Source organism: Mastigoproctus giganteus, chromosome 7, assembly GCF_048544385.1.
Source record: "Mastigoproctus giganteus isolate SK-2022 chromosome 7, ASM4854438v1, whole genome shotgun sequence".
NCBI lineage: Eukaryota > Metazoa > Arthropoda > Arachnida > Uropygi > Thelyphonidae > Mastigoproctus > Mastigoproctus giganteus.
In genome coordinates, this window is record NC_143581.1 from 218,258,106 (window position 1) to 218,273,903 (window position 15,798).

Consider the following 15,798-nt stretch of genomic DNA (forward strand, 5'->3'; position numbering starts at 1 on the left):
TATGCAGGTCATGTTTACCAGAGTATAAATTGTTTGAACAAAATACTTCTTCCTACGAGCTGTATGAATTTGTTTTTATTTCTTAAAGAAATACAGATTTCATGTGTTGGCATTTTGCAGAATTTTCTCTCTGCATCTTCATTGACTTAGTAATCCACAGGTACAGTTAATTTGTATATTTCTTTAAGAAATAAAAACAGATTTATGCAAGCCATAAGAAAAAGTGTTTTATTTAATTTTTAATAAACCACAAGTAATTTGGCAGAAACAACTTTGAGTTTTGTGATTAATTTGTGACTGACTTATTTTCCATTATATTAGTCTTGTCAAAGTTAAACTGTAATGCATTAAATATTTTACTGCTGAACAACTAACGTATAAACTTGCACCTTTATTTTAGATATGATTTTTTAACCTGTCGTGACTTAATCAGTTGAATTGATCAAGTCATGACAGGTATGATGAGGATGATTCACAAAGCAAAGAAAGTTTACAGACAGAATGTATGAGTAAAGAAAAGATGCTATCATTGTACATGGGTTTAATACTTTTAATGTTGCAATTAGATATGGCAATTGATTGTTTCTTACAAAGGAAAATTTTATTTTTAATGCAATAAACAGTAGTACTTGAATTTTTGTTTGTTGCATGTCAGCTCTTTTTACAATAGCTGGTTATGCAGCTAACAAAGTTTGTCCAAATTCCATATAGCACTTAGCATCACTGCCAGCCAGCTGATATATATATATATATATAGCAGCTAAGAAGCAACTTGCTAGAATTTTGTACAAACCATGCACTCTTAATTATAACCACAAGTTTATATAGAGTGGCAATAGAAGCAGGGGAAATATAATTGACTATATCATTGTAGAAAAGATCTTAATCACCTAGTTAAAGATATGAGGGAATGTATAGGACTTGAGATTGAAATTGAATATAAGTGGCATAAAGAAGTATTAAAACAGACAAAAATTGAAATTCTCTAGGATCTCTAGGACACCCATGAAATAAGAGAAATTTTGCCTAAAACCACACTTATTTTGCTAAAATAACATCTGAATGACCAAAATAAAAAAAATTAGTTGAGGTTTCAAAAAAAAAAGGGTGTCTGGAGAAGGTCTGTTAAGACAGACTGACATGGTGAATCCAGAGTGTTTGGGGAAAAGTATCAGAACTATGGAAAAATACTTTGAAAATTTAGTTCAAAATCTTAGAAATGGAAAGGGGAACCCATAACTAAGATAATTAATCAAATACGATAGAGAAGAGAAGTATTTAAAGTATTTGTGTATTGTATGGTGGTCTCCGGTGTTTCCCCTATAAGCCGCTGATGCCTCTGACATAGCTCCAATGCCGGAAAGTGTGTGTATGTGTAGGTATGTACAGTGTATGTGTGGGTTGTGTTGAATGTTGAGTGCTGGCACCTGGCATTTCGCAGCCAGGGGGCAGAGGACACCTGACTCCTATCCCAAGCTACGTGGAGGCAGCTCAACCACCAAAAAAAGTAGACTCTTACTGGGGCTATCAGGCAAGCCTGAGAGTCCCAAGGTATTCAAGGAAAGGAAATAGGATTTAGGTGTAATAGTATGGGAAATGGAAGGGAAGGAAAGTGGACAGAAAGCAAAGGGAAGAAAGAAAAGACATCCCATGAGTAATAAGAGAGAAGCCTGAAAAAAGTTTACAGGAAAAGAAACATATAGTGGATCAATTTTAACACAGCCTTAAACACCTAAAAACCTTAAAACTAAAACTACAATGTTCTGTGGTGCAGAGCCAGCAATATAGCTGTTTACATATACCTTAATACCAAAACTACAATGTAAAACCTTAAAACCAAAACTACAATGTGTTATGGTGCAGAGCTAGCATCATAGCTATTTACATATATACAGTTATTCCAGTCTGCCAACTGCAGACAGAATCAGAAATTCTCTTTTAACTCAATTCTAGACCACAAGAATAACAACACAACCTGTTGTCAACTTAAAACATGGTTCACAATCAAAACATCCATTTCAACATTGTGGTATTCAGTCCACACAGTTCCCGATCAGTTGAACAAACCAAAAGCATCCATACATTTGATATAATTTGCCAACCAACCACCAGAACAAACCATTATATTAGGCCACAAATTACACTTTACAGGACAACCAGCTGTCTAAAAGCTCCATATACCAATAAAACCTCAACATCGATTACAAAACCCATTCTTTTCCGGCAAACAATCCAGGTGCAGCCCAAGCTCCCAGAAAGACGCAGAAGACACTGACAAATTAAAATGTAAATAGATACCATCAACGTTAGTCTGTCTACCATTATCCAACAATCCATCAGGCAAAGATGTCCAACCATCAAAATATTCATTAAGAACTTTGCATGTCTCAGGTCACAATTGCTCATATCCAGCCAGTTCCTAAAAAGGGTGATAAATCCCTCCCATCCAATTATCGTCCCATTGCAATTACTTCTACTCTTTCTAAAGTAATGGAGAAATCAATTAACCGCCAAATTTTAAACTACCTAGAAACCTTCCGGCTGATCAACGATCGCCAGTATGGATTCCGTCAGTGTCGATCCACTGGTGATATTCTGGCTTATGTTACCCATTTATGGAGTAATTCAATGGAAAGGTTCGGTGAAACACAAATAGTTGCTCTTGACATCTCAAAGGCTTTCGATTGTGTTTGGCATAAAGGTCTTCTAAACAAGCTTCCATTTTATGGTGTGCCAACTGTTTTTAGTAATTGGTTATCCAGTTTTCTCTCTGATCGCTCACCGAGGGTGATGGTAGATGGCTCTCTGTCTCCTAACTTCTCCACTAATGCCGGTGTCCCCCAAGGTTCAGTTCTTTCCCCCACTCTTTTCCTCTTGTACATTAATGACCTTTTTCCATTGACTGGAAATCCTATCCATAGTTTTGCCGATGATAGCACATTGCATTCCACTTTCCATTTTGAGAAACCTTGTCCTGCTCAATCAGCTTCAACTTCTCGAAAATCTGCTACCAATTCCTTAAATGCCGATCTTCAGGTAATTCTCCAGTAGGGCAAAGAAAACTTAGTTGATTTCAACCCTTCTAAAAGTCTTGTCTTATATCTCGCAAAAAGGATTCTTCTGCTCCTATGCTTATCTTTAGTGACACTCCGATTTCTAGGCAAAATGATATATCTCTTTTGGGGATTACCCTGACTTCTAATCTCTCTTAGCACAAGCACATTACAAATATTGCTTCTTCTGCATCTAAAAAACTTGGTTTTCTCTTTCGCTCTCGGCGTTACTTTTCTTCCAAACAGCTGCTCACTCTGTATAAATCGCAAATCCGCCCTGCCATGGAATATTGTTCCCACATCTGGGATGGTACCCCCAAAACCTCTCTCAGGCTTCTTGATTCCATTCAGAAGAGGGCAGTTAGGTTAATTAATGACTCATCTCTAACATAGTCTCTGCACTCGCTGTCTCATAGATGTAGTGTTTCTGCTGCATGCCTCTTCTACAGATACTTCCATGGGCACTGTTCTTCTGAATTAGCTTCTATAATTCCTGCTCTCTCTTTCAAAACAGTCCGAACACGTGCCGCCGCCAGCCAACATCCATTTACTGTCCAACTTCAAACTCACAGAACCAACTTTTCATCTTCCTCGTTTATTCATTCAACTGCCGTTTTCTGGAACAACCTTCCTTCATACGTATTTCCTGAAAATTACAGTCTACAGAAGTTCAAGTCCAATGTTAAGAAATATCTTCTTTCGTCTTCTTAACCTCAAACCCAAGCACGGTACTAAGTACAATAGGTTCTAACACCTCTCGTGTTTGGGGTTTACATAAAAAAAAAAATTTAAAGAACATAATTTATGCCCAATCCAAGACCAATGGTGTTTTAATTGAGCAAAAAATACTAGCTAAAAAAGTCTCATTCTGACTCGATTTGTCAGGTAAACCAGAAAAACTCCAATCTCCAAAGACATCCATCACAAAAACTTTCCTTACAATTTTCAACAAGTATAATGCCTTGGCTTATAAGTACTCCCTTACATATTTACATTTACTACATCTTTTGATGTAGTAAAACATAAAACTGAACATTATTCAGCATTAAATTTACTTACTGTAAGTTAACCATTTTCATCTAATTCATTATCATAAATTTGCTTTCTTCGTCTAAACAGTTTATCTGCGAAATCTGAAAAAGCATAAAAATGTTCCTTGCAACTAAGAAAGTGAGGCAAATCATCCTCGTTGTACACATTTGTGAGGAGTTGTAGACTATTTCGTAAATCTAAATACAAATAACATTCAAATATTAAACAGACAACAGTCTCTTTCCCCCACATTTACATAATGGCGTGGCAGCCAACCCAAACTTGTATAGCTTAGAGTTAAGGCTACCATGACCAGTCAGTAAAAAAGACACATTCATACTTGGGTTAAACCAAGCAATTTGCTGTTTAGTATACTCCCTCACATTTGGGATAAATTTATTAGTTACTCTACCTTGTTCAGCAGTTGACCAGACCATTTGCCAGTCATTTATAAACTCTGATCTTATTTAAGATTGTCCTCCTTCACTGATGTATCCAAATCAATAGAGAAATTCCCGACTCTAGCCTACGAGGCTTTCTGCCTGAAATACTGAAGATAGTGATACATCACTTCATAATTTATTGGTAGCTTTCTATTTACAACTTGCAGGGCAAAAATGGAGATGGTTCTACAATTTCTAGATATAGCAAGTAGAAAAAAGTGTTGTGCTTGTATTGTATATTTTTTTACGACAATTTGTGATACGATAGCCACACGCACCTGCAGCATAACATATTATCGGAATAAAGATACATTTGTAATAAAGCTTTAAAGTAGCAGACTTACATCCCAGACACATTTTGAAATTCTAATTATTTTCCCTTAAGCCTTAATTTTTTGAAGCAAATATTTAGCATGAGTAATGAAACTGAAGCGGTCATCCACCATAATCCCTAAATATTTATAAGATCTTACAATTTGAATAGCATTGTCACTGAGTCTAATATTTGGTGGTCTGTTCACGTTTAAATAGCCTTTCAGAAGCATCTGTTTTGTCTTAAATGTCGAAATTTGTAGCTTATGAGTTTTGGACCAACAATTTAAATCACTTAGTATGTCATTTGCTCTCATTTCTAACTCAGGTCTAGATTCTCCAAATACTAAGACCACATGGTCGTCAGCATACGCTATTTTCAGGACCTCATTCTCAGCAGCGAGCCACCCATCAAGGATTGTGTTTCAACAAATTGGACCAAGTACAGATCCTCAAGGGCAGCCCCTAGTAACAGGTCTACATACAAAGCAGTAGCCCAATGAGACCAAAAGATGTCTATCATTAAAGTAGTCAGATGTAAGCCTATAGATAGGAGCAGACACCCCGGCCTCCCGGAACCTTGCCAGGACACTCTGCCACCATAAGGTGTCAAAGGCCCCTTTGAAGTCCACAAAGAGGCCAAGGACATATTTTGATTTTCCGTAGATGAAACAGAATCGATCACATGTCTGATAGCATCAATTGTGCATTTACCCTTGTTAAATCCATACTGGGATTGTACCTGCAAATTTTTATTTTGATAATACATCAGAAATCTGCTTATTAACTTCTCTAACATCTTGCCCAACATAGGCAAGAGGGCAATTGGCCGATAGGACGATGCATCATTGGAAGACCTGTTTGAATGCTTAAGCAGTATTTTGAGATTGGCTCATTTCCAAATACTAGGGAAAGAACCATCCCTTAGACAAGAATTAAGTAAGTTTAAAAGATAGAGAAGAGAGAAGTATGTGAAGACGCTAAAGATATTAATGAAGAAGTGCAAATGAAAGGGAAAATATTTGGGATGTCTGTTATTGAGGCAGAAAAGGTTTAAAAAAAATATCTCATGAAAAGGTAGAGGGCACCCCACTACCTTTTCATGAGAGTTGAAAAGTGAAAGGAAAATGGTTGTTGTTGTTGTTTGGAGGTTTTTCCTTCATACATTGAATATATTTGATCATGTTGTGCTGGTTCCTATTATCTACAATGTATATAAATCAATTAATTTTCTGTTTATATTCTGGGATGGCCACATAAGGTCAGAGTAGTTCACTAGCTAGAGAATAGAAGAACATCACTGTATTTAGTGGTCGCATGGGCTCTAAACAGTCAACTGAAACGTGTGTACTTCTGCACTCTCACGTTTGACCACTCAGCTGTCTTATGTATATAAGGTAGGCTTAAAAGGTCCTAGACTAAATTTTTATTTAAGCAAATTTTATATTTACAGATAGTTACACATAAAATTTTTCAAAATAATGGACTTGGCTATATGCACAATTATATAATTGCGCAAAAAAAAAAAAAAGCTACTTCAAAGCCCTTTTTGAAATTTTTTGATTTCAGGAGTTTTTCAACACATTATTTGAAATCAAATCAAAACTCATACATTTTACCTGGATTTAATTTCAGTCACAGAGAGATATTTTTCTCTCACTGAAGACCTGGGGCCACTAAATATTCACCCTTATTACTTAGTCTTATATTTAACTTAGAAACAAATATCATATCTATGGTTCTGTGTAAGTTAGTAATATCTTTTTAAATTGTATAGCATCACCTGAAAAGATGAATTTGCTATACATTTAAAAATCTGAGACATCACCAGGAGAGCTGTTTTGAAACTTATTGGCTTCTCATCAACCAGTGGATGTCCTCTATTAGTGAATGCATGCTGAACTGAGAATAAAGCATTTTATCTAAGCAAACAGCCAGGTGGTGCATAGAAGTTAAAACTTCCATTTATAAAAATAATAATATACCCCTAGGATTTTACCACATTTGTCCTACACAGGAGGTTATGAAGTAAAGGTTATGAAGTTGGTGTGTTGGAGGCCACCAACCACCAGGATACTCCTTCCTGAATTTCATTAGGTTGCAGTACACCTACTTGTGCCTGATTCCTATGGTATTAAACTGAAACTTAGCACAGGATTCCAGTGCCATCACTAGGAAGGAAGTTTTCCTCACCATTGACATTGTTGAGGCACTGAGGATGGTGAAAGTCAGAAGACATTGCATGCCAACAAATGATAAGAACTTGTCTCTTGTGATATTGAGGTTGATCATCGATAAGAACAGAATACACAGCCTCTCAATTGGAATATCACATGGTAGTTGCCAGTCCATCATATTTGATATTTTAAATATGAAAATACTAGAATACCGATCACAAATATTTTGCCAAAACTGTTTCAGAGAATAAAGATTAATATTGAACTAATTACAGAAACATTTCCTTCGGCTCCTTTTGCTGCTAGCCAAGGTATCAGTGGGACAGACTTGGGTAAAAATGAAATTTGATAATTTTTTGCTTGTATAACTATATTGTCCTTTAAAAAATTAGTTATTGCAAAAAAATTATCTGGACCCGGAAAGTGCTATGTAAAGTTTTCCACGAGCAAAAATGCCAACTTTGGTGAGAGTCTGACCATGAGATTTGATTGTGATGACAAAAGCTAAGAAATTGTCTTCTCTTCAAAGTAAACAGCAAGTTAGTTTCACTAGGAGCTAAATCGATTCTTGGGATTTGAAAATTGGTTGAAAATTTTTGGATCCCCCTCCCATTTTACTGCTAAATAAAACTTATTGCAAAAGGAATTTGGTCAAAAGTTTGTTTAGTATTTGGCCTATCCAAGTTCAAAGAGCATTCCAGACAGAGGGACAAGCAAATTATTATATCAATTATGCAACTTTTTTTAAAATAAGTTTTTAGTAGCAGATCAGATGGAAACACAGATGTTTGTTCACTTATAAAAATCAAACATGCTAATGCCAAGTTCCTATTTTTATGGTTTGTAGAACAAAATTCAAGTGACGAACATGATATAAGTGGGTATAGTGATAGCCTTGGCATGCACTTTCAAGCACATTCATCACTTACTGGATAGTGGGTATCCCTTTGGGTTCCACAGTAAATGAAGAAGAAGAAACTCGTGCCGAACCATAAATGGACTTTTTTGAATCCTCATAGTATAATTTCTCCTTCTGGGACCTCAAAAATGTTTCTACAAGAAAATTTAAATAATACTAACACAGTCTACGAGACCAGAATCTAATAACTGGCCTTACTCCTAGGTTCTTGATCATATCAACAATGGAATAAAATGGTATATGGATTTCTTCTTTGAGAAACCTTTGTGAAAGAAAGTTACCTCTCCCCCTTTTATACAGAAGGAATTTTAAGGATTGGCAGGATGCTAGAATCAGTCAAGAAGCTTCGTCAAATTACATTCAGAGTAGCTCCTCCAAGCAACTTCTAGTTGCTTGGAGGAGCTACACAATAACACCATCCAAATGCTAAATGCATCTTAAGTTGTAGTTTCAGAATGAGATTTCCCCTTTTCTCAAAGGAGATCTGCTTTGAACTAATGGCTCAGGAAGTGACAGCAATGAAGTCTCATCCTTACTTTCAGTTTGCCCTGTCTTAAATCCATGTCTGAGTAATTACATTATACAGTATGGCCATACACATTTCATCTTTTGCCTTTACAAGTGCCAGAAATATGGAAATTGCAGTCCTATGTGAAATTTATGACATGCGTGTTATGGGCCTGGAAGATTTTGATTACTATTTTTATTTTGAGGCCATCTTGAAACACGATGCATCTCCACACAGCTCCATTAGCTCTACTTAGAACTTCTTGTCATTTTTTAAAATCAGGATCACTCCTTCATGATTTTTTCAATTTTGCTTTATGTCAATTTTTTTTTCTTTTCCAGGTTCCTCACATTGAGATTCTGGAGCGTCAGATGACTGAACTTTTAAAACAACGAGCAGAAAAGCTACTCCGTCGTAGACAACAAGACATTAGAGACCAGTCAGATGAGTTTTCAAAACTTTCTAGTAAGTATACAATTTGCAGGTTGATATATAACCACCTGTGGTTTCTGATGAGTGGACAGAACAGTATTCAGCAGAATATAATACTGAAGTAAAATTTGCTGTCAGTTTAAAACATGTTGCCCTGTTTCTTGATGAGATGCAATAAATAGTGTATTTGGGAAAATTGGATGTTTTCAGGAAATTTTAAAATGTACAATAAAAATGTCATTACTACAATAATATTAATTTTCTGTAATATCTAATTTTATTTACATATAGTTAGAATTCAAAGCATTTGTTTCTCTTTGGATGAATAGAAAAGTATCCATTCTGTACTGAATGTTTAAAGTTATTTCTCCCTCTAGAAATATACCATATATTTTATGCTATCAGAATTACTAGGACACTTAGGGGAAAAAGGTATAAACCTTTCATGAGTGGTTTTCACCAAATATGTGTGGCCTCCCTCTGGTCAGTTTTTTCATCTCTGTCATTTTCATGAATTTCGCCCCTTTTCATTCTCAAAATTCATTTTCATGAAACTTTATAAAGTTTTGTAAAAATAAAAACTTGTGCATAGTGCTTTTAAATATTGATCTCTTCTAATTTTGACTTGATTGCTTAGCATTAGGGTAAGATTATTGACTGAAAACATTTAGAGCCAAAGCTTCAACTTATGGGAAATTTCAGTAAATATAACAGGTTAGTGCATTAGCATCATGTTTGTATGTAGTCTTCTCCACTGGTGAAGTGTTACTTATTCGAGTTAGTGCGATATCAGGTAACTTGTTGTTAAGGTATTCACAATATGAGATATAATAAAAACAATGCTATTTTGCCATTTTCGGTAATTCACTACGAACAAACATGATGCTAATGCACTAACCTGTTGCATTTGGTAAAATTATTGTCAAAAATCAAAGCAGAATTTAAAAAAAGAAAAAAAAAATATATATATATATATATATATATATATATATATATATATAAATGAGTTTTTAATGTAACTCTTTAAAAGAAAAGTTTAAAGAATAACATAGAACAGAGGTAAACAGTAGATGAAATGGTTTCAGATGCACCTAAAAGTGCAAAGCAGCATTAAAGGATGCAAGAGTATATGTAATTTGTATTAATATTAAATTAAATTGAGTAAGTATAAATGGATATGAAAGTTACACAAGGTGCCAATATCTATAAGGGTGAGGAAAGTATAAAAAGAAGAGTAGTAATAGTGGCATGTGATTCAAGAAAGCAAGCGTTATGAGCTTATGCAGCATCAGCCAAAAAAAAAATTCACACAACCATTCCCTCTAAATGTTTGTCCAGTTCCTTCTTAAATTTATTTAACCTATCAACTTCCACAATGACAGATGGAAGTTTGTTCCAGCAATTAACCATCCGCTGGCTAAAGGCAAATTTCCGCACATCTATTCTACAGCTGTCTTTCCTCAATTTGAATTTATGTTCCCTTAGGTTCGTAATCTGAACAAGTGGAAGAATCCCATCAGAATTCCGCGTGCTCAACCCATTCAAGTTCAAACAATTTTAGTAAGTATCCATGCTTGCTAAAATTGCTCGACCCATTCAAGGTCTTATACACCTCAATCAGATCACCTCACAGGCATCTAGTCTCCAGCCACTGCAATTTGCAGAACTTAAACCTCTCTGTACATGCTCAAGCAAATCTACATCCTTCCTAAAATGAGGCCTCCAGACCTGTATGCAGTACTCAAGGTGTGGCCTGACCATTGCCTTATACAGAGGGACAATCATCTCCTTATACAGAGGGACAGTCAGTAGATTAGTGAAAGATGAAAGAATGTTAATATTCCAGAGGTTATGATGAATTAAGTAAATTATGGGCTGAATTGCCAAGCCAATATAAAGTGGGGGAACTATAAAGTAAAATTAGTATAACAAAATATTAATAAAATAAAAATGGTAATAAACATGAAAATGGTATAGCTGTCATCAGATATGGGGGAAAACAATTTTAGTAAAAGGTCTAATATAGGTAATGCAAAAATTGCTTGATCTGATGTCAGCAGAAATAAATATTGATCATGTATCTATATTTATATAGATCATATATCAATTTTTAGTACCTTTTACTAAAATTGTTTTCCCCCCATATCTGATGACAGCTATACCATTTTCATGTTTATTACCATTTTTATTTTATTTTTATTTTATTAATATTTTGTTATACTAATTTTACTTTACAGTTCCCCCCACTTTATATTGGCTTGGCAATTTAGCCCATAATTTACTTAATTAATCATAACCTCTAGGATACTAACATTCTTTCATCTTTCACTAATCTACTTTCCTCACCCTTATAGATATTAGCACCTTGGGTAATTTTCACATCCATTTATACTTACTCAATTTAATTTAATATTAATACAAATTTTATATATATAAATACAGTAAACCCCCGCTATTCGCGGGGGTTACGTTCCTGAGAAATGTCGCGAATCCCGAAAACGCGAATACTGAGTTATGGCTCCCATAGTAATAAAGGGGATCCGTTCCAAAGTATGAAATATATAAGAAAAACTAGTCTAAAATTTTGTCTACGTATGTATTATATGTACCTTCATAATGACTACGTACATAGACAGCACATAGTGAAATGCAAGCATATGGCATCGAAATGAAAATAAGAAACAATTTAATATTAAATGTAATATTTATTAGAAATTTCAAACAAATCTTTCAAACCAATGCCTTTGCTAGCAAAAAACTTATTCCGCCAGTGCTATCCCCAGTTTCGCTAAAGTGTTGATAAAGGAGTTTTGCCTTTTCGCGAATGATGAGTGAACTTAACGGAATTTTATTTTGAGTTCGATCTTCTATCCACAGATTTAAAGCTTTTTCCATTTTTTCTAATTTAACATCACGAGTTACAGAGCAAATTTTTGAAGCAATTAGCGCGTTTTCACGGACACTACGGCAGATTTTTTTCTTCCGATTTCTTGATTGATCGTACCGTTGACGCATTGATTTTATAATGTTTTGCCACTGAGGAGAGACTTTCACCATTAGAAAGTTTGTCTAATAACTCAATTTTATTCGCCAATGTCATCACCTTTGACATTTTCACATTTCCCTTGTTATTCGTAGCCATATTTTTGTACGGGTTAGAAAGAACTTGTCCACAATAAAGGCACTTTCTTCCGTTAACACACTCGAAAAAGTCTGTTTTACACTGCAAAACGGTAGATTTATCACTTTTGTAAGCATATCAATTTATAAATTGATAAATTTATTCAATTTATAAACATATAAATTAAAAGCAAAGGACGAAACCTTCCATGACAAACGCATAATACATACTGAACAAGGATTAGCGAGAACCATCCACGCTCGCGATTTTGTCACCCCTCTTCCCCCACCCACTGAGCGCTGTTTTGACCGGGAAAGATAATTTTAGCCACGCCCATGTTTTTTATGGCGGAAAATATTCACAGCGCTTTAAAATTCACATTTTTTTAGGTTTCATTTTATATTCAATTGGCGATCGCGAATACGCGAAACCGCGAATACAGATACCGCGAATAGCGGGGGTTTACTGTATATATATATATATATATATATACACACACACACAGTAAAATTGGCGCCTCCATAGCCAGGTGGGCAGGAGCAGCACTGCGTAGCACACGCTTGATTAGACCGGGGTTCGAGCCTGTGTCCACCAAATACGGAGGATGCGGAAAGGTCAGGGAATGACCACCACATATCACCGGAGCAATATGGCCTTAGTTGCTAATGCTCCTAAAAAAAAAAAAAAACAGTAAAATCTCGTTAATACAAACTCGGTTTATATGAAGCACATACCATTCCCCTGCAAAAGGATAGGCTTTTCTATGTAAATATATTCGTTTATTACAAAATTTGGTTAACATATATTACAAAGTTCTTATGATTATTTTGTATGTTTAATACAAATCTTGGCAGAGTTCTCAGATTATTGTCCCTATTCTTGCCTCTGACCATCTGGTTCTCTGCTTCCTGAAAGGGCGCCTCTGTAGCCAGGTGGGCAGGAGCAGCAGTGCGTAGCACACGCTTCTTGATTAGACTGGGGTTCGAGCCCATGACCACCAAATACAGAGGATGCGGAAAGGTCATGGAATGACCACCGCATATCCCCGGGGCAGTATGGCCTTAGTTGTTAATGCTCCTAAAAACCAAATAACAACAATAACAGCTTTCTGAAAGATGGCACTGACTCGTTAGAATTTACTTTTGTTTAAACAAAACCAGTTTATGGTTTCTACAACGTAAGTGCACTCTGAAAAACACCATTGTGAAGAATGAGCTGTTAAATTAACAAAAGAATAAAAACAGTTTTTCTATGTTGTTTACATACACTCCCCTGCTCTCCATGGGATTAAGGCCAGTTGCAATTGTTACACTAGTTCAAAAAGTCTTTTGCTACAGCTGTATAATTTTTTTTTTTGCCATTTTATTCAAGCTGATGTCTTTTTTGGAACTTGTCTTTAAGTTAATTTAAGGTTTTTGTTTATATTAAATCTCATCTAGCAGTCAGTTTTATGGTGACAAAATGTAAACTGACGGAATTAAGCCTGAAAATTATACAAGAGGCTGATAGGATGGAACAAAGTAAAATGGACATTACAAAGTAATATCACATCCCTTTACATACTTTATCTACAATACTGAAAAAACGAAAAAAAAATTAAAGTGTGTGACACTGGGGCAGCGATAAAAAAACAAACTAATTCGTGGTGCAAAACACGAGGAGCTTGAAACAAAACTTTTCGAGTGGTACCAACAACTGTGTGCATCTAATTTGCCAATATTGGGTCCAATTTTGCAAGAAAGGTCTAATTATCTAGCTCAGCAACATGGAATTAGCAACTTCAAATGCAGCAGTGGCTGGTTCCAAAATTGGACAACAGTGGCCAACTGGTACAATGTCCTATTCTGATATTTAAAGCTATTTTTGTGCTGCTATCTATTAGAACTATGATTGTTATTAGATGGAAACACAGACAACAGATGGCAACACGTACTGGGCAAATTTCAAGAAAGTTCGTACAGAAATTGGACATATTTAAATGACTTCGAAAAAACATAATCTGTGTATTGTGTATGTACTTGTTAAAAGGTAAGTATGATATAGCACATTCTTTAGCCAGCAATACAGCATGTGGTCTTCGTGGAAATTTCCATCAGTTCATGACCAGTGTTAATGAAAATATTTCTCCATTAAATGGAAATTCATCATTGTTGATTTTAAAAGACAATGGTGACTTTCATTTTAAGGCATGTTTAGAATTTATTACTCATTTATTTGTTTATTTTCCATACTCTATTTCCAGATGTACTATGGTAAATGCGTGTTGCATGATCATTTGGCAGTTGTATTATTGATTAATCAATAGAATCCTCTAAACAAAAATAGCAGGAGATTATTTTATTTCCAAAATTATTTTGTCAGTTGGTTCAGTTTTTATTGACTCTAAATAATTGCTATAGTACTTTGTAGTTTTAGTTTTTAACTTTCTTTTTAGGTGTTTCATATGAATCACTAGACTAATTTTTTTGAAATATTATTAAATTTTTAATTTTATTCTCTCTCTCTCTCTCTCTCTCTCTCTCTCTCTCTCTCTCTCTCTCTCTCTCAGTAAGATTAGCTTGGGACTGAACCTATATGGATAAGAGCCTTCACTGCAGTTTAGTTTTGGAATAAATTTCTTTATGAAATATTTATATATTTCTTTTATTTAAAGAGATGTATAAATATTTTATTAATATTTCCATAATGTATGTTAGGGCCATAAATGATTAGATTCAGGCCATGAATTGTGTCCTTGCCCATTAATCTTCTTTTAATTTAATATGTGCTATATTACTAAAGTTTTAAAGATCAGATTTTAATTTATTAAAGATCCTCTTTTACTTGTAATACAGTATGTAATCTTTGCAAAACACCCATCAGTTCTGAACCTATATGGATAAGAGCCTTCACTGCAGTTTAGTTTTGGAATAAATTTCTTTATGAAATATTTATATATTTCTTTTATTTAAAGAGATGTATAAATATTTTATTAATATTTCCATAATGTATGTTAGGGCCATAAATGATTAGATTCAGGCCATGAATTGTGTCCTTGCCCATTAATCTTCTTTTAATTTAATATGTGCTATATTACTAAAGTTTTTTAAAGATCAGATTTTAATTTATTAAAGATCCTCTTTTACTTGTAATACAGTATGTAATCTTTGCAAAACACCCATCAGTTGATAAGGAGTGTCTTCAGAAATATCTGTCCATTCCTCCAGCACAGCAGAAAGTTTTTAATTGGGCAAGTGATATTGACTTTCATTGTTGAGCCCACATATCTTTCCAGTTCATTCCATACTGATTCTTTTAAGCTTGATAAAGGATGGTCTTTGAGCATGCTACAGTGTCATGTTATTCTCTCAGCACCAAACTTTGTAACAAGGGACATTATCTTGTTAATAAGTAAAATCCTGTACCATAAAATTGCATTATTGACTATGTCACAGTATTTTCTCTTATTTTGATGGCTTACCCTAAAAAATGCAGAACCAGTTCAGACCACCACCACCTCACAGTCCATTTACTTAATCAGCTGGCAGTTGTGCTTTCTGGATTCTTACTAAAGCCATTGGTTGCAGCTTTTGTCCATGCTGATTGCCAAACTCCAGAAGCTATGTGGTTATCCTGAAGTAAAAACAAAAAACTGATTTATTATTTCTTTACATCCTAATGGTTATTTTGAAAATTAAGACTGATATAAAAAAAAAAAAAAAAACAGTTCTATTTTCTGATCAGGACTAGGATTATCAAAAAATTCTGTGTGTGTGTGGAAGAAATTTACAACAAAAATAAGAGCATTAATATGCTAGTTTA

The 15,798-nt window shown here is 34.7% G+C and overlaps 1 protein-coding gene across 2 annotated transcripts in view; it reads left to right on the top strand.

Moving 5' to 3' along the window:
• Positions 1-15,798, top strand: part of LOC150083689 (PAX3- and PAX7-binding protein 1) — a 188,769-nt gene that overhangs the window by 44,943 nt on the left and 128,028 nt on the right. For both annotated transcript variants that reach the window (XM_090378126.1, XM_090378125.1), the window contains exon 9: positions 8,786-8,909. In XM_090378126.1, the coding sequence (XP_090234252.1) occupies positions 8,786-8,909 (124 nt within the window). The remainder of the gene's footprint in view (positions 1-8,785; positions 8,910-15,798) is intronic.